This window comes from Lissotriton helveticus, chromosome 1_1, assembly GCF_964261635.1.
Source record: "Lissotriton helveticus chromosome 1_1, aLisHel1.1, whole genome shotgun sequence".
Classification (NCBI taxonomy): domain Eukaryota; kingdom Metazoa; phylum Chordata; class Amphibia; order Caudata; family Salamandridae; genus Lissotriton; species Lissotriton helveticus.
The window spans coordinates 1642695467-1642720324 of NC_136057.1; the positions used below are offsets into that span (position 1 = coordinate 1642695467).

Here is a 24858-nt window from a genome sequence, read left to right on the forward strand (position 1 = left end):
ATTCTCAAGGCGGAGGGGACGCTTTCGAGAATGGGGTCCAAGACCTAGCAGACAAGCGTCCGATTTCCAAGGTGTCCCAGGGCCATTTCAGTGGACCAGGCCCAAAAAGGAAAGAGCCTGCCGCCATTTTGAGAGTCCTGTGACAGCCGCCTATCGCTGCACCGCAAGAGTGGGCGCAACTCAGCTGAATTGCGGCTTTTGACACAGTGGACCAAAAACGGACGGAATGGCAACTGAAACGGTAAAGGGGCGCCCCACTACAACAGATGACACTCCACCTGGAGAGGCCCGTTCACGCCGCCTCCCCCGGGGCGCCCCACGCCGTTATTCGGAGCAGCATTGTAGGATACCAAAACCAGTGCGGCAACTTACTGGACATCACCTTGGTGCCATCGTTCTGCTGCCTTGGAACTATTCGCACAACAGTTTGCTACTGATGACCCACCCCCCGCGACGCCCCACGCCGTTATTTGCTGGGTGGCAACTTACTAGACATCACTTTCGTGTCATCTAGATTTCGGCGCGTTCTGCTGCCTTGGAACTATTCGCACAACAGTTTGCTACTGATGACCCACCCCCCGCGACGCCCCACGCCGGAAATCTGGACGTTGTGCTGCGTTGGGACTATTCGCACAGCCGACCGCTACTTCATTGTTTTTCCCTAAAAATGTTTATATGTTATTACTATTTTTGTTTTCTTGTATATATTTATAAATTATTAAAGTTTTATAATCTTACTACTTTGTCGGAGTGCTATATATTTTTAATGTGACACATAATTGTAAAAACTTTGATGTACAAAGAGTCATCCCTGGAATCTTCCGCTTCACGCTCGGTCCCCTCCCCAATCACAATACAGGATGGTTTTCAGATAATAGCAACGCTTCTGCTGTGACGGATCTCATCGAGTGTGGGCCTTGATCTACTATAACTCCTTTGAAGAGGGGTGATTCTTTACAGCTGTGGCCATAAACTACATCTGCAGGGCTAGCTGATAGCCTAGGACCGGCCTGGACAATCGGACACAGAGGAAAAGGAGTGTCAGAGGGTGCGGTAGTGAATAGGGCGAAAGGGAGGTGTCGGGCGGGCACAGGGTGTGATTCTCAGGGAAGAGCAGCGCAGATGGGGGGAGGTTTATTACCCATGCATAAGACAGAGAGCGGGGGTGACCACTGCCTGGGTGAGATGCTTGCGAGGGTGGGGAGCCATGCTAAGGATCGACAGCGTGCACAGAGTGGGTCTGGTCAAGGCATCTAAAATGGCTGCCGTGCACGACAAAAGTGTGGCATTTGAAAAAAGACAAGATGGCGCAGACAATATTTTTCAACACTTCCTGATTTCCTTCGAATCGAACGTTAACAGACGTTGGGGCATATTACCAAAGTTAAGCGATATTTATCCCTAACTATGCATTGCAAAGATTTTTTTACCGTCAGAAATTATCGCAGATAAACCTTGCTATTATCAAGGTTTATCGCAAATACGATAAAAAACGACCGCAATGCATTAATATCGCTGAAAACTCAGCGATATTCATGCATTACCGAGCTAATGCTCTTAGCCATGTTATCCACCTCCCATTGGATAACATGGCTAAGAACTGCTCAGGGCAGCTGTTACTTTTTGGAGATATTCGCGCTTATCTCGAATATTTCCAAAAGTTGATAATAGGAGATAGCGATGTTAGCGACTGTTTCCAGTCACTAACATCTTGGCATGCCCACTTTGCATGTCATTAGTGATAAATATCACTCACATGCAAAGTGGGGCCCAAGATGGTCGCTTTCTCCTACTAGCCGTCGCTAACTGGTGTTAGCAACAGCTAGGTAATACAGATATAATTTTATCTCCGCGAAGCGGACCGCTGTTACAGATATATATCTTGTTTTTGAACGTTAATTTCTCAAAATGCACTGAAGCACATATATTGAGACCTAGCAAAGGCACATCGGGCTACCAGTCCCTAATATTTTACCAAGTTTCGTGCAAATCCATTCAGCCGTTCGATTATTATTATTTATTTTTTTTTGTTGCCCCGCGGGGCCCTTTTAAAACCTCCACATCAAACCTAGGGGGTCAGCGAGGATCTACTATGCCCCCTTATGGTCATTTGCCCCTTCGCTCTGGCCTCCTCTTGTCTCTCGATCCTACCGAGAGACAAGATGGCGGCCGCTACGTACTGTTTGGAATGTTTACAGACACCGGAGAGCCAATCAGCTTCGCTTCGCAAAGCTCCGTAACGCGAAAAGTACGCGAAGCGGTGCGCTGTTACAGATATATATCTTTTTTTGAACGTTAATTTCTCAAAATCCACTGAAGCACATATATTGAGACCTAGCAAAGGCACATCGGGCTACCAGTCCCTACAATTTTGCCAAGTTTCGTGCAAATCCATTCAGCCGTTCGATTATTATTATTATTTTATTTTTTTGCCCCGCGGGGCCCTTTTAAAACCTCCACATCAAACCTAGGGGGTCAGCGAGGATCTACTATTCCCCCTTATGGTCATTTGCCCCTTCGCTTTGGCCTCCTCTTGTCTCTCGATCCTACCGAGAGACAAGATGGCGGCCGCTACGGACTGTTTGGAATGTTGACAGACGCCAGAGAACCAATCAGCTTCGCTTCACAAAGCTCCGTTGCGCGTAAAGTACGCGTCCTGGAGCGCTGCCCGGTCCGCTGTTACAGATATATATATTTTTTTAAACGTTAATTTCTCAAAATCCACTGTAGCACATATATTGAGACCTACAAAAGGCACATCGGGCTACCAGTCCCTACAATTTTGCCAAGTTTCGTGCAAATCCATTCAGCCGTTCGGGCTAAAAGTGAGGCCAACCGCCCTATGGAAAACTCAATGTTAAAAACACGTTTTGGGACCCCCCTTTTTTCTCGACCCCCCCTGGACGAACCCCCCCCCCCAATTTTCAGGGGCTGCTCAGAAACAAAATGTGCCATTTTCCTGAAAATTTCAGCCAATTCCGTCCACAAACGCCAAAGTTATTAGACATAGAATTTTCAAAAAACCCATAGAGAAAAAATCCTAACTATATATACCTACTGGCGACCGCCAGTAGGTAATATATATATAAATATATATATATATATATATATATATATATATATATATATATATATATATATATATATATATATATATATATATATATATATATATATATATATATATATATATAGATAGATAGATAGATATATATATATATATATATATGTGCCATATCTGTAGATAAGTTGCAGCTACAAGAATCAAAGCGCACTCCTGGAGCTTGCAATTATATGTATTTTATTGCCAACACGATAAAAACTCACTGGGCAGACCTGTTTCGGCACGTTTGCCTTTTTCATTGTTATTGTGGCCAAAGTTCATCTAACCTTTTAAACATAGAAAGGGGGCAGTTCATTGAAAATCATTGTAACAAAAATAGACTAAGGCCAATTTCCTTTGTAAAAATCCCAGTAATATGGCGGGCACCTTAAAACAGAAAGGATAATTCATGTATTTGCAAAGATCATTATTAAAAAACATAATTCATTGTAATATTATATCTTAAAACAGGAAAAATTCAGTCTTTTCACATCAAAATTTTAGCCAAAATAGTGTATTGCAAATGTTATCAACTTGATGTTATGTATTATCTGTTAATTTCATTCCATAATTTTAATATTTGATACAATATCCTGCAAATATCTGTCAAATATATAATGTATATTCACGAAAATTAGTTCAATCATCCCCTGGACGGGTTTATACATGAGTCTTTCTGCATGTATCTCCTTGATATGACTACCTTGATTATTACTTTCCCCTGTTTCCTTTATTTTCTTCCAGTTTCAGTTTAAAAGAAGGCCTATTTGTTCTTTTGTACACAGAAAGGTTAGATGGGGAAAACTGTATTGCTCTCTCATTTTCAACCTATATGTACCCACAGTTCTTTCTCGTTATTCAATCTCCTCGGATTTTTGGTCTGTAACTCAAATATGTATTTTGATTCTAGGATTCTCAGTTTCTTTGTTCTATCCCCTCCTCTTTCGTCTTTTGGGACTTAATCTATACAGAAATATCTTAACAGATTACCAGCTGCCATTATGTTTCTGTTCAAAATACTGGGCCACCGGATACATATGATCTTTATTCGTGATGGCCCGCATATGTTCAAGCACTCTTTTTTTGGCAGGGTGTGTTGTACTTCCTATATACTGCTTCCCACACGGTAAGTAGAGGCAGTATATGGTGAACTTTGAATTACAATTGAGAAGTTTGTTGATCTTTACTCTGTTTTTTTTTTACCGGGAATCTTAAATTCACAGACTTTCTTGCTATTTTTACATGCTTTGCTTCTCATGCATGGGAAGAATCCTGTTACAGGATCCTTCCTTCTTTGTCCAGCTGAGTAATGACTTCTAACCAAATGATCTTTGAGTCAGGGGCCCCTTCTTTACGTAATAAGGGGAGATGGTGAGATTCTATCACTATGTCAACCTTAAGAATTCGCTAATTGCGTCGAAAAATTTGATACACTTCAGAGGAATTGACATTATAGCCAGTAAGCGTCTGTAATTTGCATTTGTCTTGTTTATATTTTTTGTTTCTTTCTAATAACAAATGTTGTCTCTGTATCTCATCTGTTTTTTTTATGGCTTCCTCAAGAATCCCTTTTGTGTATCCTCTCCTTTTAAATCTATTTACTGCCATGTCTCTTGCTTTGATGTACTCCTCTTGTGTGGAGCAATTGCGTTTAATGCTCATTAATTCTCCATATGGTACGCTCCTAATCACACTTCTAGGATAACTACCTGCGTGTAGTACACTGTTTCCTGACGTGGGTTTTCGGTATAGGCAGTTTGTAGCTCGTTTTTTTTCACATGGACGATAATCGTTGTATGACGGAACAACGAAATCCCTAACCCTGCATGCCAAAACAACGCGGTCTGAAAAATGACTGTGTTTTAGACACACATTGTTTTACCACGCATGCCTTTACCACGAATTTTCGTAGTAAAGGCATGCATGGTAAAGGGGTATGCGTGGGTAAGGTTGCCACCTGCCTCTTCACCGCCCTAAGGTACAAACGCCCTACCCCCGCCTTGAGCTGAAAATACCCCTACTTCTTCCCAATCCCCACACTGTGCCCTCCCCCTGACCTAATGCCTAAAACACTGTCCCTTAACCTGACCCTGGCCAACCCTGACCCAGCCCTAAGAACTTCCCCATCCTCCCCTAAGCCCTAAAAACGACCCCAACTACTCATTACCCTACCCCTGCCCAGAGGCCTAATACCGTAACCCCTATTTAAACAAGCATTGGCATAGCCAATAGGTCTCGCCTTTGGGACCTTATAAGTGTTTAGCCATGCATCACATTATCCTGGGTGCTGTACCACCAAGGATTGAAGGGCTATAGCAAAACTGTACTGGTCACCTGTCCGCTGTTTATTGCTATATTTGGGTGTTAAACTGGTGCTAATGAAGTGCAACCAATGTCCATTCAGTGTTACCATGTTTAAAAAGGACGAAATAATGAATACTATTAAAAAATATGCCAAATTGTGCTGCATAATTTGGGTTTTCTTGCCACATAATTTACTCAACCCTACTGCATACTTTGACCCTCTCCTGCCACATAATTTCAGTGGCCCTGCTCATGCACGACTTCCAACCTGCTATTGACAGACATGTCACCCTAAAAATGTACATCGTGTGAGCCTTTATCAGACTGAAGGAGTGAGGTGGTGCTGTGTGTTATTTGGAGATACCCTTTGACACCTACCCCAGGGTCACAACATTAAAAACTTTTTAAGTTTCGCCTGTCGAAAGCTGCGCAAGCAGCCTTTCGCGCAGGCGAAATCTAATGACTTACACTGTGTGGCTTTGTTCCGACCTCTCTTTCCATTGGCTAGCTCCATAAATGGAGGCTAGCCATTGAAAGAGAGATCTGCTCGTCATTCTGCGAGCAGATTCGTGGGCGTTCCGGCGAATTTTAGGCTTTTCGCTACGTCATGCGGCTGTGGGCGTGTTTATTTTTTTGGGGGGGGAGGTTTGTTTTTGGTCATTCCGCCGAAAGAAGTCGTCCTTGGTGAGTGCTTGCTGTCCTGTCTTCCCCCGCCCCCCCTCCCGCTGTCCATGTGACCGTTACCGACCCCCCTCCCGCTGTCCATGTGTGCCCGTTCCCGCCCCCCCTCCCGCTGTCCATGTGCCCGCCCCCCCTCCCGCTGTCCCCCTCAAGTGGACACAAAACACCCCCTTCCCCGCCAAGCAAGACATATTGCTTTCGATGGCTCTCTTTTCCTTTGCTGGACTCGCGCCTGAGAGGGTGGGTGGCCGGGGCTGGCACGGGGCAGCCTGAATGCGCTCTGATGAGGTAGCTGAGCGGGTTAAGGTTTTCCTGGAGAGATCTGCTTATCACTTGGTCGAATCACTGGGAAAGTGTGTCCGGGAGGCAATACAATTAGCGTTTTGTTAGTCGGCTTATTGTAGCCATTGTTGTTAACAGCGTTTAGAGGTACGGTGACAGCTTTACATATGGTGTGTTTGCATATTGATAAATCTTCAGAAATATACACGCGCCTCTTTCTGCACCCTTCCACGCCGTAACTTCCTTTGCGGCACCCAGTAAGCTGGTGTCCCTTCTGACTGGATCTACCCAGGTGGAGTTGGGGTTTGCGAATGTTTTGCCTGGTGGGGCGGAGTAAAACTCGTCATCTCCCCCGCACTCCTTTCCGCCTCTCTTGTAAGCTTACACTTCGCCAACAGTTTATTCTTACCCCAGTGGCCTCTGTTCATTAATCTCATCCCCTCCCTTTACTGTCCTCTCTTCTTTCCCTGGTGATCTCATCCTTTCCTGCCTGTCTTCACTCCGTCCCCATCCTCTGCCCGCCGTTGGCTCTCTTCTCTCGTCCTCTTTCCTATCTGTCCCTCGCGTCTTCTTCACCCATAAGACTCCCTCCCCAGCTCCTCCCCCATTCATCAGTCCCGTTCACACTTTTTTAAATGTCCCCCTACCTTCTCTCTCTTCTGCCCTCACTCACCCCTCTGCCGCAGCTGTCCCCTCTCACGTTTCCCCTCTATTTCCTCGTTGGTTCCTCGCTCTGCCTTTCCCTCTCTTTCTTCTCCTCGCACCCTGACCAGCTCAACCTCCTCCATTCGCCATCCCTCCTGCCCGCTCACCGTTGTCCTCACACACCCCTCTCCATTTCGGATGCCCCCTCCTTTCCTTTCTCCCTCCCATCCTCTCACATCCTCCATTGATACATTGTACTCGCCCAAACCTACCTCTTGCCCTCTCGGCTCATTCCATGACCCGCCGCTACCCCTTTACTCCGTCCCCTTTCTCTCTCTCCCTCTCCCTCTCGTGCTTTCTCCACATCTTTACCTCTCAGCTTTCTTTCTTCCCTCTTACAGTTTCAGTTTCTCTCGTTCTCTCACTCTCTCTCCCCTCCTGCCGTCTCTTTTCCTCTCACCCCTCCTCTTTCCTCGCTCAATCTGTGCCCCTGGTGTCTGCTCTCTCTGGTCACCAGAAGAGACAGCGCCTCCCACCGCCGCAAAAACGTCCACCATAGAAAGAGCGCAAGGGACAGGAAACGAATAAACAAGGGAAGGAAAGACACACAACCTAGAGTGGAACACTTAAAGCTGCTCCAGAGAGGGGGAGCCGAGCAGGTCCGCCTGGAAATGTACATATGTAGAGACACTTCCCCGGGAAGGCCCCCCCGATCAGACCCTTTCAATTATTCAATAGCTAGAGCAGACCAAGTGACTGCCAGGTGCAATACATCAGGCTTAGGAAGGGCTTTCATTAGATTCGGAGAGATTCATGCTGCTCTCTCCCTCCATCCCTCCGCCCTCACTCCTGGAGCTCCCGCCAGCCCCTCTCTGGCCATTGGCACCCATTGACCTTAGTGCTCCTCATGCCAGCTGTGTGTGCCAAGTACAGTGACTGTTCTCTTACAGTCTGCTTGCCTGAAATGCATGTACCCGACTTTGAATTTGACCCTGGTTAAACATTCATGTACATCTAGTTAAGAGTGCGCCATGAAGCTGTCATTAGCGGGCAGAATGTTTGGCGCTACAATATTTTTAAAAAACGGAATTCTTCAAAAAATGAAATAATTCCTTTAGACACAGTTATTGCAGCCAGCAGGGTTGTTTCCCGAGGGCAGGAGCGGTCCCTTCAGCTGGCCTAGTTATCACACGGTCCCAGGCCGAGCGGTGGCGGAAGCCCCTGCCCAGGCCTGGTGGGTAGGATTGGTGCTGAGCCCAGGAAGCTTCTACACTGATCAGGAAGCGGGCACCCTGCTGCTTATCCATGGATCGCCATGTATCCCACCCACAGCCCACTCTGCACTCGCACACGCTCTTAATAGATATTATGTGTACACACGCCCAACTCAATGTGTTATTTTAAAAGAGCTAATTTCTTGCTCTGCATTAAAATGTAATTTTAAAAATAGCTATAATTATACACTATTTTCTAGCGGATCTAAAAACACGTGCACGCGTTTTCTTATTTTCCCATACAAGGATAGTGTGCTAAATGTATTTCTATGGGGGATTATTCCCTGACCCTGCTTACCCCTGCTTACAACTGCGCGGTAAGTATACAAACATCACGTTTGTCCAGTGAGCCGTACTGGGGTCCCCGCCGCTGGGCGCACCTGAAGCCCCTGGGCGGTGCCCGTGCTGTAATGCACGGTAGTGGAAGTGTGTGTGTGGTGTGTGTGCCCGCGCTCTGCGGCGGCTGACTGTGCAACATCTCCTCTTCTCTTCCTTTTCAGGATCAGGCTATTTTTGGTGCCTCTATCGCAGGCTCCGGTGAACGTGAGATCATCGCCGTCCAATCCCGAGGCCGGCAGCTCGCCCCAGCCCGGGAAGCATGCGTTCTTTACAGTGTGCAGCTGCCTGCAAATGTGTACTCATTACAGAGCGTTGGTGCACAGTCTTCAACTTATTTTCTGTACTGTGTGTGTTGGGGCTGTGTGTGTTGGGGCTGTGTGTGTTGGGGCTGTGTGTGTTGGGGCTCTGTGTGTGTTGGGGCTCTGTGTGTATTGGGGCTCTGTGTGTGAGGGGGCTCTGTGTGTGATGGGGCTCTGTGTGTGTTGGGGCTCTGTGTGTAATGGGGCTCTGTGTGTGATGGGGCTCTGTGTGTGTTGGGACTCTGTGTGTGTTGGGGCTCTGTCTGTGTTGGGGCTATGTCTGTGGTGGGGCTCTGTCTGTGTTGGGGCTCTGTCTGTGTGGCTAGCTTTTTTTGTAGGTGGCTCTATGTGTGGGTGGCTCTGTGTGTGTGTGGGTGGCTCTGTGTGTGTGTGGGTGGCTCTCTGTGTGTGTGTGCGTGTGGGTGCAAATGCAATAGGTCTCGCATTTGCGAGAGATTAAGCTATTGGCATTGTAAATGACAATGCCATTTATTTATCTGTTTTCAAAACCAACACATAAATAAAAAAATTGTCATTTACAATGACAATAGCTCTAACTTTTACAAAGGCGAAACCTTTGCATTGTAAATGCTTGTTCTGCTAGCAGGCAGTTTGTCTGCTTCTGCCTGGACCAGATTAAGTGCTCCTCCTGGCCAGAGTCTCAGAAGCCCTTGATAACCCTTTACTGCTTCTCCCCCAAGGGCGCTTTGAAGACCATCACTTGGTTGCTGTGGGCAGGGCCGGCTTTAGAGCAGTGCGACCGGTGCAGCCGCACTGGTTCATGACCTGTGGTGGGGGGGCGCTGTGACCTCAGGGGGGGCAATGTGCTTAGCAATATCTTAGGATAGGAAAGATGAGTTGCAGAGAGAAAATCCGAGAAGGCAGTCACGGGACGTGGACGCGCCAACAGTGATTCTCGCACCAGGCACCAGCACTAAAGTCGGCCCTGGCTGTGGGTGGGTCTTATTGCTCGGCATTCTAGTGCTACAAATAGTTCAAGAACTCGTCGATTGAGAGCTGATGCCCTCGTGGCATTGTAAGACAGGCTCTAGAAATTCCAAAACTTTGATATATTTGAAAGATGATACCTTTTCGAGTATTAAAGTTAATCCAGTTGCAGATTACGTTCAACGATATTTGTATTCTTTTTTCATCTGTTGCACATGAACGCCCGCCATGGCAAATAACTCATAAAATGTCAATTTCACAAATGAAAAAGAAATATTTATGAACGTTCGCATTAATTTGCTTTGCACCTAATTGAACGTGAGACAGAGAGAGTCAGGATTTAGAGAGTTACGGAAACGCATTAACCAATACTAGTTTTCTAAAAAGGCTCAGTGTTAAAATTCCAGGGAACAGAAGCAGAACTGAAGGCACATCCGCCTTTGTTTACTTGTATCACGGGGGCAACCACGGGGGTAAATGCCGAGTGCCATTGAGTAGGAACTTCACTAACCATCAGGCCAGTCTCTGAGTCTGGGCCTTAGTTTCCATTGGTGCGCTAGGTGCAGTGGCACCAGGGCCCACTATGCCCTGAATATTGCAGCACGAGCAGTGCACTTTTCAGTGACACTGAATGGGGTTTCAAGGAAATCTTGACTCTTTTGAAAGCTGTGGGTATTTAAAGACAGTCTAAAAGCATCTGAAAGAAGGAGTGTGGGGTGAGTGCAGTGAGCAGAGATAGAACCCCAACAAGTGGGAGGATTAGGGAAACAGCCGAATGACGTCTCTATCGAGCAGCACGTGAAATAAACAGGTAGCACTTTCTTGGCCACACCATAACACCCTTAAATAAACTATGCAACAGAGCTCTCATGTTTCTCAGTTTGATGCATGAGTCACGCAGCCAGGTTTCTCGTTGCATGCTGGAAATTGTAGTCCTATTGATTATATTATAAATGTATATCTACAAGTCCCAGGATGTAAATGAAAAGATTTACTAGATTTGCTACTCATGGAGGGGCATGTGAACTTTAGAGCTCAGCACGAAAAGGTGTAATTAAATGAAACACAGCCTGTTCTTTTTTTATAGCCATTTTTTCTCTCTCTAAGCACCCCGCCCCAACTAAACTTTGGCCAAGCTTTATTTGTTCACACCTCAACCTGAGTGTGTAAGTGTTTAAGGGCCCTGGTCGAGCAGCCAGGACACAATCACTTTATCATGAACACAGCCAGATTAGACTAAATATTAGGGCGCACTGACTCTCTACATACGCCCAATTATATTGCGTGTTTAGCGATGGTTGTGATATGTAAGATGCTCTCACCATAGGTATTTCTAATAGCCTAATGTATATATTTGTAAATTCATGGGTAATATTTAGAGGGAGATTGCCGCACTCAGGGGCTTGCCAGACCCGGACTGGCCATAGCGGGCACCGGGCAATCCACCGGTGCGGCGCTCGGGTGGGGGCGATTTTCGGCCCCTGGGGGCCGTTTTTGTTACAGGGCAGTTTATGCAGCATAGCTGCAAAATCGGCCCTGTAACAAAATCGGCCGAAAACCGGCCCCGGAAAAGTGCTCGCCCCCCCCCCCAGTGGGGAGGGGGGGGCAGGCACTTTGCCAGGGCCGGTTGTGGTTCCCAGTCCGGCCCTGGGGCTTGCTGCTAAGGGGTCTGGCCACAGGCAATTCACAGCAGAGGTTGGCTGCCTAGCGATGGATTAGGCACAGGGCCTGACCATAGGTCAGACTCTGTGGTCAGGTCCAACTATGCACAGCTTTCGGTGGTTGACCACTTCCCAGTGGGGCAACAGCAGGTGGTCTGGAAGGTTTAACATATCCACAACTTAGAATATGATATGAAAAGCAGAAAATCACTTAAAACCAAGAGTGCAGGGAAGGGCAAAGCTGTGGTCGTTGCACTGAGAAGTTCCCTGGCAGTTTCCGGATGTACAATGGAAGCCACATGATGGGCAGAGAGTGCCCGTTGTTGTGCCCTGTCAACCCAGGTATGTGCACTGGAAGCTGTCTTATAGATGCTCACGGTTATTGGATGTGCAATGGTAGCCCTGGAACATGCACTAGAAGCCATAAGATGTGCACTGTCAGTTCAATGGTGTGCACTGGAAGTCTTTTTGGGCACTAAGAGCACTGGGATGCACACTTTTAGCCCAGGGGTATGTACTAGCAGCCCTATAATGCGCTCACAGATGCATGAGATGTGCACTGTCAGACCAAGTACGTGCACTGGCAGCCCTGTGATAGACGCTGACCATCCTGGGATGTGCAATGGTAGGCCTCTCATGGCACACAGAGCCATATGACATGCGCTCCAAGCCCGGGGCTGTGCAATGGAAACAATGGGCCTGGGACATTCACTGGAAGCCCTGTTATGGACACTAGCAGTCCTTGGATGTGCAGTGGCAGCCCTGTAATGAGCTCAGGGACCCCTGGAATGTGCACACAAGGAGCTATGGGGTGTGGTCTGTCAGGCCAAGGATGTGCACTGGAAGCCGTGTTATGGGAGCTGGAGTGTGAGCAATCGCGGCACCGGCGCTTTACCTTTAACATGGTTAAATTAATGCGCAGGTGCCACGATTGTAGCAAAAGTAAAGAAATAGAAAAAAACATCTATTTCTTTACTTTTGCTACGATCGTGGCACCCGCGCTTTACTTTTAACTAATTAAAGGTAAAGCGCCGGTGCCGCAATTGCACAAAAGTAAAGAAATAGATGTTTGTATTTCTTTACTATTGTGCAATCGCGGCACCGGCGCTTTACCTTTAACCATGTTAAAAGTGAAGTGCGTGTGCCGCGATTGTAGCAAAATTAGAGAAATTGATTTTTTACTATTTCTTTTCTTTTGCAGCGATCGCGGCACCTGCGCTTTACCTTTAACATGGTTAAATTAAAGAGCGGGTGCTGCGATTGTAGCAAAAGTAAAGAAATAGATAAAAACATCTAAAGGAGAGGAATAGCAAGCATTGGAGAGGCGGAGCGACGCGCGCGCACTTGTGCGCGTAAGCGCAAGCTCTAGGCTGCTACTAGCAAAAGCGTGTGGTAGCATTTTCTGGAGCCACACACTAAAAGTCTCCTACAGTCACTGAGTTTTCTTGCAAGAACCCTTCCCCGGCAGTCCTTATTCACCCTGCAGCACAGCCTCTCCATAACTCAATAACTACTTACCCTCCAGGAGATCATATCCAAGAGCCAATAATCTCTCATCTTCCATAAAACCTCCTCCTGAAATCATTGAGTGTTCTTGTTAAAATGCTTCTCCATTAGCTAATGAGTATGCATCCGATAGAAGAGAAACAAAGTTTCTCCTGAAGTCAATACTCCTTCTGCCATAGAGTCTCACCAATACACAAGAAGTGCACATCATCCAGGAGAGCACATCAAAGAGCAAGGATCGCTCAGTCTCCAGGAGGGAATCCCCTACCTTGAGTGTTCTTGCAGGAATGCTTCTAGGGCAGTCAAAACTCAGCCTGCCATAGAATCTCTCCAAGACACAACAGCTACTTATCATCGAGGGGAGCATATCCATCCGCCAGAAGACCATCCCTATATTCACTGAGTGTTCTTACAAGAAATCTTCCCCATCAGTCAATACTCATCCTGCAGTAGAGCCTCTCCATAACTCAATAACTACTCATCCTCTAGGAGAGCTTATCCATGAGCCAAGGATCACTCATCCTCCAGAGGAGCCTCTACTATAGTCAAAGAGTATCTCGGCAGGAAAGTTTCTCCGTCAGTCTGTACTCATCCTGGAGTGGAGTTTATCCAAAACTCAGTGCATACTCACTCACCCTCCAGGAGGGTGTATCTAAGAGTTAAAAACCACTCATCTTCCAATAGAACACTAAAAAGGCAGAAGGGGCTGCAATGCAACAGCAATCTCTGAAAATGCAGGCGGCATCTATCAACTATACCAGATCTCCAAGTCTCACAGACACGTCATCCTGTAGATGATAGAGGCATTGATGCACATGAAAACTACTGAAATCTGCATAGAATCTCAGTGACTACAGCCATCTGTAATATTAATTGATATCTGTACCAAAGACCACCGTTGAAGATGAAGTATTCTTCTTCAGACAGGAAAGCTTTCTGACAAGGCAGATCTCACCCTACTGAAGTATAGCTCTCCAAGAGTCAAGGATTTGCTTTCCAGAAATGGGCCCCGCATCATCAAGGAATTGCACTCAACATGGTAGTGACTATTCAAACTGAGGAAAATAAGGAATCTCATATTTTAAAGCACAACTGCATATTTAGTCTGGGGCTACAAAGCATTTACATAAAATCTAACAGTTGGTAGTCTACAATCATTCCCTTTTGAAATGTGTTCTTACGGTTGTGGAATCAGCCCAGTTCTGCAGTGGGAAGAGGTTAAGAGCCTTATTTAGAGTTTGATGGATGGCTACTCTGCCACAAAAGTGACAGATATACTGTCTGCCTCATTGCACGTAGACTAGGATATAACAAGCGAATAATAAAGTGGATAAGATATCCACCATATTGTGTCAAAGTTACCCGTCCAACAAACTCTAAATAAAGTCCTATTTTTTTAAAGTATATTTTTGGAAGTTATGTTATGCTATGTTATGCCATGTGATACGTCATATGATGTTATGTTATGTTGATTTGTAAACTGCGCTATTACCCGGGAGGGCAATCTGGCACTGTGCGATTGAGAGTAGAGCCTCACCTACAGCAGATGGAGTAGGTATTTAAAGAGCCAGATCTTCAGCTTCTTGCAGAACTCAAGAAGTGAGGAGGAGGCTCTGATGTGCATCCTTTAGGAGCAATACAGGAGAAGGCTTGATCCCTGGATCTGGTTTTCCATATGCGTGGGATATGTGCCAGTTGGAGTCTGGTCAAGCGGAGGTGTCTGGAAAGTTTGTGGAAGAAGATGCGATGGTTGAGGTACGCAGGTCCTGAGTTGTGTAGCGCCTTGAGGGTGTGGGTCAGGAGTTTGAATTGTGCTCATTTGTGTATGGGCAGCCAGTGTAGCTCCTTGAAAGGAGGTGCAATGTGTGTGCATTGAGGGAGGTTGTAAGTGATTCTGGCAGCCGTGTACTGAGTGGTCTGCAGCCTCCTGAGGAGTTGCTTGTTGATCCTGACATAGAAGGTGTTCCCATAGTCCAGCTTGCTAGTGACAAGGATGTGGGTGATGGTTGTCCAGGTGTTGATAGGGAGCCACTTGAACATTTTTCCCAGCGTCTTGAGGGTATGGAAGCATGAGGTAGTCACAACACTGACTTAGGTGGTCATGTTGAGCTTGCTTGCATGGGAGATGTGGGTGAGTATAGGCCCTAGCTCTGTCATCCATCAAGTAGAGTCCCATGGTGCGGAGCTTTAACCAAAGATCACACCTTCGGTCTTGTTGTTAGTGAGCTTCAGACTGTTGGACTTCACACAGTAGCCGATTTCGGTCATGCATGCCATGAAGTTGTTCCAGAGTCTGGGTGTCTTGTCCATGAGGTAGAAGATAAGTTACGTGTCATCAGCGTATCAGAACACTTTGAGGTCGTCCGAGAATATGATGCAGGCCAGTGGGATCATGTAAGCATTACAGAGGGTCCTGCTCAGGGTGGATCCTTGCAGGACTCTCCAGCTGAGATCACAGGTATCCAAGGTGAATGCAGCGAGGATGACTGACTGAGTGTCCCTCCAGTCAGTAAGGAGCAAATCCAGAAGAGCGCTGCCCTGCTTGGACTCCGAAGTCTTGCAGGCACTGGATTGATCGGATGAAAGTGCCTGCTGCAGAGATGTCCAGCAGAATAAGGGCTGCTGTGTCTCCTCTGTCTAGGATACTGTGGGTGCTGTCTGTGGTGGCGATGAGAGCAGTTCCGATGCTGTGGTTGGGTCGAATGCAGACTGAGGTGCCCAAGAGTTGATGGTCATTGAGGAATTCTATTAATCATTTGTTTTCTCTAATACCTTGGGCAGGTGCAGGAGCAGAGAGGTCAGTCTGTAGTCAGTGAGTGTAGCGGGGTCCTCAGAGGGTTCTTCCATTAAGTGGAGGACTGTGGCTTGTTTCTAAGTGTCGGGAAATATTGCTGTCAGATGGGTGTGAGCATGGTGCTGATGGGTAGGTGTCCTCTGGAGTAGGCCTGGTGGAGCACTGGTCCAACAAGGCCCTGGAGTGGATAGACTTCATGGTAGTGGCAGTTTCATCTGGGGTGATGGTGGGCCATAGAGTGAATGTAGGTTTTTTGGATGAGGTCAGAGGTTGATGGCTGAGGTCAGTCGGGTCCAGCTGCAGATGGAAATTGCAGTAGATGGTGTTGATTTTGTTGGTGAAGACTGGAGAGAGATCATTGCAGATGTCCTGTGAGGGGCGATTGAGATGAAGGTAGGGTTTGGAGAAGTGAAATCTTTTATGATTGAAGATTTCCTTGCTTCTGTTGGTACTGGTGTCAATGGGGTCTACCAATGTGGTACTTTTGATGGTCTGGATCAGATGGTTGTAGCGCCTCAGGGCTGACTTGAAGGTGCCTCTATCTCTTGATACCTGGTACCCAAGGTTCTCATGGCTGAATAGTGAGTCAGAGGCAGGAAGATGTTCTTGAACCTTAAAGCCGTTCTCAGTATTTGACTATAATAATAAAAAACAAATAATAAAAAAAGCAACCAGCTCTACAGCAGAACGTACATGCAGATATGGGCCACCTGCTGTCACTTCAAGAGGGGACAAACCATTCACTGTGCACATACGTCTGAGACCCCAAAAAAAAAGGCGGGCGAGAAATGTGCTGGTTTTATACTGCCTTGTTTAGCATAATATGTCTAACTGGTCTACAATACCAGATTACAATCATTTATAAAAGAAACCCAAAATTGAGAACAGGTGTCCTGTGGATAGGAAGACCTATAGTCACCCTAATTAAGCTCCTAAAAACAGCCCACCTCTGTAAAACAAATCTACAATGGCATTTTGTATGGAGCCCATTAAATTTTAAGAATATCCCTCTAAATGACTGAAGTAGATAATTCTTTCTATGACTAACGTTACAACATGTATTAGGCAACAGAGTTTTGTATGCTGAGACATTTAGGCTCCAAATCACAACTGGAAGGATTAAGAAGCAGAACCCTATATATTGTTGGGGAAAATCCGACGCTGCCTAAAAGTGCCCCACATGTACTGAGGCCGCAAGCCGTCTTGCATCTCTATGTAGGTCATGTAGACCACTGCCGCTAGTTCATCTACGATGCGGCTTAGGTTCTTCCTCCTATGGAAAAGGCTGACAGCCTCAACAGAAAGTGTTATTCTAACAACTTAATAAGGAGATGGGTGAGTCGTCAACCTTGCCTCTAAGACCCGGAGCATGAGCTGAGCCATCAAAATATTTGGCTTGTAAATCATGCAACAAAAGTCCTATAAAAAAATCTGGAAAAGACTCTTCATAATTTTTAAAAAAACAAAGGCTTATTCCTTTAACATGTGGGACAGTTTCTCTTTAGTACACTGGAATATATGAATGCATTCAACTGCATTTATTAGGAGAATTCGTTTTCAAACATTAACGTAGAATCATTCATTAACGCCCTAATCCTCGAAGAAGCCATGAGTGAACCTAGAGACAAATCAGTGTTCCTGTCCCCATTACATATTGGCTATTGTCTATATTGTTATTAAAGACAGAGCAAAATTACCATCTATCAAAGCCGATAGAAGAGAGGATTTTATAAATCACGCTTCCTGACCGGAATTATTTGAAAACACTTTCAAATGTGATTATCAGAGAAAATGAGGCATAATCAAGTAAAGTAAATGACTAGTATCACAAAATTTGATCAAGCAATTTAGCCAGAGCTAAACTCCGGTTCCTGAATACAAGTTGTGTATTTCAGTCACTGGATGGATATTGCCTCTTAGACTTGCTGTACAGCATCCCCGAGACTGTGCAGCATGGTTGGTTAATGAAAATAAACTTTAAAAAAAAGTACTATGAGGCATGCATTTTAATGTTTTTATTGCGTAGGTGTGGGACTAGCAATCATGGACGGAAGAGAGGCTCGTGAAAAACACAGCTAAAACACACATGCGCTCTGGTGGAGTGCTTAAACACAAGGAAAAGATAGGTCTCTAAATGTGAGCAGTGAAATGACTCAAGTGGAAAGGAAATACTCTAGGGGCAGGGCATATACAAGATGGACAAGATGAGCCATTGAATAAGAAGGAACCACACTGAGAGTGACAGAAACGACAACCAATGGTAAACAAAGGGCAGGCTCCAAGCACTTAAGGTACTTGATAAGCCCACACAATATGTCTCGCAACAGATGGCACCCGCGCAGTATAGTGGGCTCCACCTAAAAAGTACCAAGTTTATTATAATATTGTGGCTTCCCTGGTCTTATAAAGAATTACCTCAGGAGATGCTCAACATCTCAGTGGAGGTAATTAAAAGAATTAGGAAATAAAAGGTATGGGCTAGATGTACAAAGGGTTTTAGACGCGCTTGCGCCCGCAAAAAACCTGTGGCCCATGTACTAATCCTATTTTGCGACTCAAAAATCAATTTGCGACTAGCAAAATAGGATTACCGACTCGCTACTAGGAAGGCACGTTCCAAGGGCGTCCCTTCCTAATAGGGACTCCTTAAGCTATCTAAGAATGTTTTGCAACCGCATTTGCAGTCGCAAAACACTTGCAGTTTAACTCACAAATGGCATTTGTGAATACATGCGCAAATATTTTTTAAGGGCAGGCAGTGCCCTTAAAAAATGAAACTGAAAAGTTTCATTTTTATTTTTTAAATGCATTCCGTTTTCCTTTAAGGAAAATTGGCTGCATTTAAAAAAAAAACATTATTTAAAAGCAGTCCCAGACATGGAGGTCTGCTGACCCCAGCAGGCCACCATCCCTGGGAGTGCCAGCCATTCCCAATGGGATAGCAAATTGCGACAGCCTCATTAATATGCATGAGGCATGCAATTTGCAACCCCATCGGGAATCGCAAGCAGTGTCTCAGACACTGTTGTGCATCCCAATTTGCGACTCGCAAGCACGTTCACGCCTCTCTGTCATGGTGGTGTCTAAAAGATGTAAATGTAAATTGATACTTGTATAGCGCACTACTCACCCGCAAGGGTCTCAAGGCGCTTGTACGAATACCACTGTGGAACCCATCCTGGCTTTCCCTGTGAGGTGTCCACTCCTGGGCACCCCCAAGGTGGAGGCCAGGCATCCTTAGGGTTGTGGAGATTAAGCAAGCTATTGCCCAGAGTTGCGGAGTGGGACTCCATGATTGGAATAGGCACCGAGGCGAGAATTATCAGGTCCGTGGAATTTTTTAGCTCAAGACCCGCCGAGGCGGGGAATTGAACCCTGGTCCCGGGCTAGACCTCTGCATCAGGGTCTGCCGCTCTAACCATTGAGCCACACTTCTCCACAAAGATCAGCTGGTCTAGAATCCACCTTTCCCTCCTTGCCTGTGAGAGTGCCGATCAGAAGCCATGTTAAGGCTCATGCCGTTCTCTGCGAGAGGGGTCGCACGGAACTAGCACTGGGCCTGGGCAAGTCCTCTGCCCGCAGGCTGCAGTATCTACACCCCTTCCATCCAACTGTTTGGTTATGTAATTGTGTGTCTGTACTATTTCTGTGCCCGCAGATACGGGCCCTCCGCACGGAACTAGCACTGGGCCTGGGCAAGCCCTCTGCCCGGAGGCTGCAGTATCTACACCCCTTCCATCCAACTGTTTGGTTATGTAATGTGCGTCTGTACTATTTCTGTACCCGCAGATACGGGCCAGTGTGTCCACGGTGATTTGTCACATCCAATTCCCGTCATTTACATCGTGTGACGGTAGCCTGACTGAGCTGCAAAGAACATGTGTGTACATGTAGGTATGTATCAGGCCAGGGTCGGATTAAGATGAAAAATTGGCCTAGCCACTCAAAAAAAAAGTTGCCCACAATTGCAGTTCGCAAACCTTCATGCCGAAAAAAGGCATCCGTTTCAAGTCGGATTTGTTTTTAAATTGCAAAGCTATTTAAAACTTTTGGGTTTCTTGTTTTTTTCTCTCATTCCATTGCACAGTATTTGAATGAAACTCCTAACCTCAATCCGAAAAAACTGGCAGCAGGCACCTGAGGCTTGTCTGTCTGATGTGACCTGAGGCTTGTCTGTCTGGTCTTTGTGACCGGCTGTGGGGGGGACAAAGCCTCCTCCCCACACTGATGACTTGTTCATTGCACTGCTCAAAAGACACACCTCTCTCAAAGGCTCACTGACACCTTCTGGGGCCCAGGATGGAAGGAGGTGCATGATGCGAGTCCTCCTGACGAACTATTGTCATTCACCAAATAACAATTAATGGCCTGCTCAGATTACCTCCCACCTGAAGCTAGAAAAATCTTGGAAAAATCAACCCAGGTATGTAGCGTTGCTTGAGCCACAGACAAAAAAAAATCGGTCCACAAGCTAAGCCACAGGCCCCTCGGGCACTAGCCGATTGCCCACTCTGCCAACTCGGCCCTGTAAATTAGGCCCTCTGTAGAAAGCGAACACAAGCGGCCCCTTCAGGTCAGGTGTGATTTGCTTATAAGGTCCGCTGTATTCTGGCACTCATTACTTTCCACTTATAGGACAATACAAAACTACCAGTCCCAGAATGCAAAGCGAATAAAAACGTGTGGGTGCGAATAAATCACAAGAGACGCAAAGAGAACGTATCTCTAGAAAGACTGCCAGTTTCCCCCTCACGCCGCTGCGGTAGAGCCGACAGGATGCACCGCGGCTGCAGGGGAAGTCATTTGCATGCAAAAATACCATTAGCATCTCATGCAAGTAACGGTTCTTGAGTCATACTAAGAGTCTCCACGGGGAGGTCGTGTTAACGTCTGACAAACAGGGGGCGGGCTTAACTCCTATTTTAAAGTGGGCCACGTCCGCTGCGCGAGATGATCCAGGCTGGGCTGCGCGGAAGCAAAGGCACACTGAAAACCATGGGGAGGAATGAATACCCTGGCCTCGAGGAGCTGCTCAGAGCTCGCACAGGACAAACTATGCCTTGTGCTTTCAGCTTGTGTGTCTTTTATCATGGTGTTAACAGCACGACTACATGTCACATAAATGCATGCAGAGCTGTGTGCGCTGATCACAGCTCACACGGGCCAGCTTGGCATGTTTAACAAGTCATTATAAAGGTACCGAAAAGACGCACAGGACAAGGGTCCTGCCATGTCTGCATGGGGAGTAGGGCTCTCTAGGTACCACCATACAAAGTGGTCCTAACTTAAAAAACATAGCCGGCAGTTGCGTAGCGCCGCTAGACCTGACTGGAAGGATATACAAAAGATGAAAAAATGTGTGACCTGTGTCAAACAGTCAAGACTGGCGCAAGGCTTGGTGCTATGTGTCACCGATCAGTGCAGGACTACAAGTACCAGAATGCAATGTGATGAGAGGTAAAACGATGTCACGTGCTACACGTGGCATCTTGGCAGCTATGAATGCGGGACTACCCACTGGGCCCTCCATTTCAATGAGGCCACAACAAAAAAAAAAACAGCGGCGATGGAGAGCGAAAATAAGGTCATTTCATTATTGTGTTTATAACGGATATAGCAAGGGGACCTTTCAGTAACTGCTCGCCTGCTGACACTTTACACCCTTTAAATGTTATTTTGAGTATGTTTCCATCTCACACGCCATCAATGCAACTTGTGGCCTGTGACCCACGCCTGAATATCTGCAGCAATCCACTGAGCAACCTTCTATGATTCAAAACCTGTGACATGCAGATTATACACAATGCACTTTGGCAGATACACTAAACTCTGAGATATTTTACAAGTATTAGAAGATAGCCGAATCCACGTCTCTTCAGCAGGTGTCTTAACCTACCGAGCTGCATTATTCAGTCTGCTAATGCACTTGGGGGCGTAAGCTGATTTCGAAGATGACAACTGAACAGTGACTGTTAATAATGTGATTGCGCGGCGTGCCAAACATTTATACGTGCTATGTCAGTTGTACTACTACTACAGGCCGTGTGACAAGGGTGCCATAAAACGGTAAATATTATGATGCCTTTTAATCCAGATATCTTTGTAAACAAAGCTTCATTTCTGAATTTGTGAGGTTCAGGATTCCAATCAACATTATGGGGCGCTGTTAGATTCATAAGCACCCCACCCCCTTAAGAAGGGCTTGATGGGGGTCACTACCCAACAGAGAGCCCACAAGCGCTTTTCATTCCACTTGCAGCACTGAGTACCAGACACTGACACGTGTAAATGCAGCACTACACAATCCCAGAATGCAACGTGATGTGGGTTAAAAAGCCAAGTCTGTGATACTGAACGTCTTACGAGTACCCACTGCAGGGTGATATAAGTTCAAAAGCCAAGTCTGTGATACTGAACGTCTTACAAGTACCCACTGCAGGGTGATATAAGTTAAATGTCGAATCTGTGATACTGAACCTCTTACAAGTACCCACTGCAGGGTGATATAAGTTCAAAAGCCAAGTCTGTGATACCGAACCTCTTACAAGTACCCACTGCAGGGTGATAGAAGTTAAAAAGCCAAGTCTGTGATACTGAACCTCTTGCAAGTACCCACTGCAGGGTGATAGAAGTTAAAAAGTCAAGTCTGTGATACTGAACGTCTTACGAGTACCCACTGCAGGGTGATATAAGTTCAAAAGCCAAGTCTGTGATACCGAACCTCTTACAAGTACCCACTGCAGGGTGATAGAAGTTAAAAAGCCAAGTCTGTGATACCGAACCTCTTACAAGTACCCACTGCAGGGTGATAGAAGTTAAAAAGTCAAGTCTGTGATACTGAACGTCTTACGAGTACCCACTGCAAGGTGATATAAGTTCAAAAGCCAAGTATGTGATACCGAACCTCTTACAAGTACCTACTGCAGGGTGATGATATAAGTTAAAAAGTCAAGTCTGTGATACTGAACCTCTTACAAGTACCCACTGCAAGGTGATATAAGTTCAAAAGCCAAGTATGTGATACCGAACCTCTTACAAGTACCTACTGCAGGGTGATGATATAAGTTAAAAAGTCAAGTCTGTGATACTGAACCTCTTACAAGTACCCACTGCAAGGTGATATAAGTTCAAAAGCCAAGTATGTGATACCGAACCTCTTACAAGTACCCACTGCAGGGTGATAGAAGTTAAAAAGTCAAGTCTGTGATACTGAACGTCTTACGAGTACCCACTGCAGGGTGATATAAGTTCAAAAGCCAAGTCTGTGATCCTGAACCTCTTACAAGTACCCACTGCAGGGTGATATAAGTTCAAAAGCCAAGTCTGTGATCCTGAACCTCTTACAAGTACCCACTGCAGGGTGATATAAGTTAAAAAGTCAAGTCTGTGATACTGAACGTCTTACGAGTACCCACTGCAGGGTGATAGAAGTTAAATGTCGAATCTGTGATACTGAACCTCTTACAAGTACCTACTGCAGGGTGATGATATAAGTTCAAAAGTCAAGTCTGTGATACTGAACCTCTTACAAGTACCTACTGCAGGGTGATATAAGTTCAAAAGCCAAGTCTGTGATACTGAACCTCTTACAAGTACCCACTGCAGGGTGATATAAGTTCAAAAGCCAAGTCTGTGATACTGAACCTCTTACAAGTACCTACTGCAGGGTGATATAAGTTCAAAAGCCAAGTCTGTGATACTGAACCTCTTACAAGTACCCACTGCAGGGTGATATAAGTTCAAAAGCCAAGTCTGTGATCCTGAACCTCTTACAAGTACCCACTGCAAGGTGATATAAGTTCAAAAGCCAAGTCTGTGATACTGAACCTCTTGCAAGTACCCACTGCAGGTTGATATAAGTTAAAAAGTCAAGCCTGTGATACTGAACCTCTTCTCTTACAAGTACCTACTGCAGGGTGATATATGTTAAAAAGCCAAGTCTGTGATACTGAACCTCTTAAAAGTACCCACTGCAGGGTGATATATGTTAAAAAACCAAGTCTGTGATACTGAACCTCTTACAAGTACCCACTGCAGGGTGATAGAAGTTCAAAAGCCAAGTCTGTGATACTGAACCTCTTACAAGTACCCACTGCAGGGTGATATAAGTTCAAAAGCCAAGTCTGTGATCCTGAACCTCTTACAAGTACCCACTGCAAGGTGATATAAGTTCAAAAGCCAAGTCTGTGATACTGAACCTCTTACAAGTACCCACTGCAGGGTGATAGAAGTTCAAAAGCCAAGTCTGTGATCCTGAACCTCTTACAAGTACCCACTGCAGGGTGATAAGTTCAAAAGCCAAGTCTGTGCCATAGAGCCACCGGGGAATGGTGAGGACAGGATTACAAACAGTACATTAAGTGATGCAGGCAACAAAGGCAGGACCGGCCGCACATCCATGTCCCTGTGAGAGCTGCCACTCCCCGCGCCGCAGCAGGTGCACTCACCTCGCACGCCGACCAGCGAGCTCTTCAGGGCCACCTTGAGCTGCGGGTCCCCCACCCGCTCCACCAGCCGGAAGAGCCTGCTGAGATGCGCCTTGAGGCCCGCGTGGCGCCGCACCTCGGCTCGGATGGCGGCCGAGCTCTGCTGCTTCTGGGCGTTCATCCCGCCGGCGAGGGCAGCATCGCTGTACACCCGGTGTCAGGCCCTGCCCGCCTGTGCCCTGGGCCCCGCCAGAGCGCACCTCTCCATCCGGGCGGCAGGAACCGGAAGCACCGCGAACGAGGCCCCGAAAGTTTCAGATGCTGCCAGAGCCCAGAGAGATGATATTGTCTGCTTATCTCTCTCTGTGCAGCTGTCTGTCGTCTCTTCGCCGCACTTCCTGACTGAGTGTCAAGTTTCAAGGAACCTGCCGCCGCCGCTGCCGTCTCCCTTTACCTGACAGTGACACCAGGGCGCGGGCCGGCTGTCCAGGAGTGCGTGCACACAGCAAGGGGGAATGTGTCTGCTCTTTAAAAGGACCTGTCTTGCCAGTTGCACTCACCCCTTCCCTTGCCAGGGGCGCCGAGCCTCCAGAGAA

The 24858-nt window shown here is 46.5% G+C and overlaps 1 protein-coding gene across 2 annotated transcripts in view; it reads right to left on the reverse strand.

Moving 5' to 3' along the window:
* The window catches only part of AGAP2 (ArfGAP with GTPase domain, ankyrin repeat and PH domain 2), a 1117996-nt gene extending 1093340 nt beyond the window's left edge, over positions 1–24656 (reverse strand). For both annotated transcript variants that reach the window (XM_078688707.1, XM_078688698.1), the window contains exon 1: positions 24284–24656. In XM_078688707.1, coding sequence (XP_078544833.1) covers positions 24284–24443 — 160 coding nt within the window. In that variant the 5' untranslated portion in view covers positions 24444–24656. The remainder of the gene's footprint in view (positions 1–24283) is intronic.
* Positions 24657–24858: the final 202 nt, after the last annotated feature.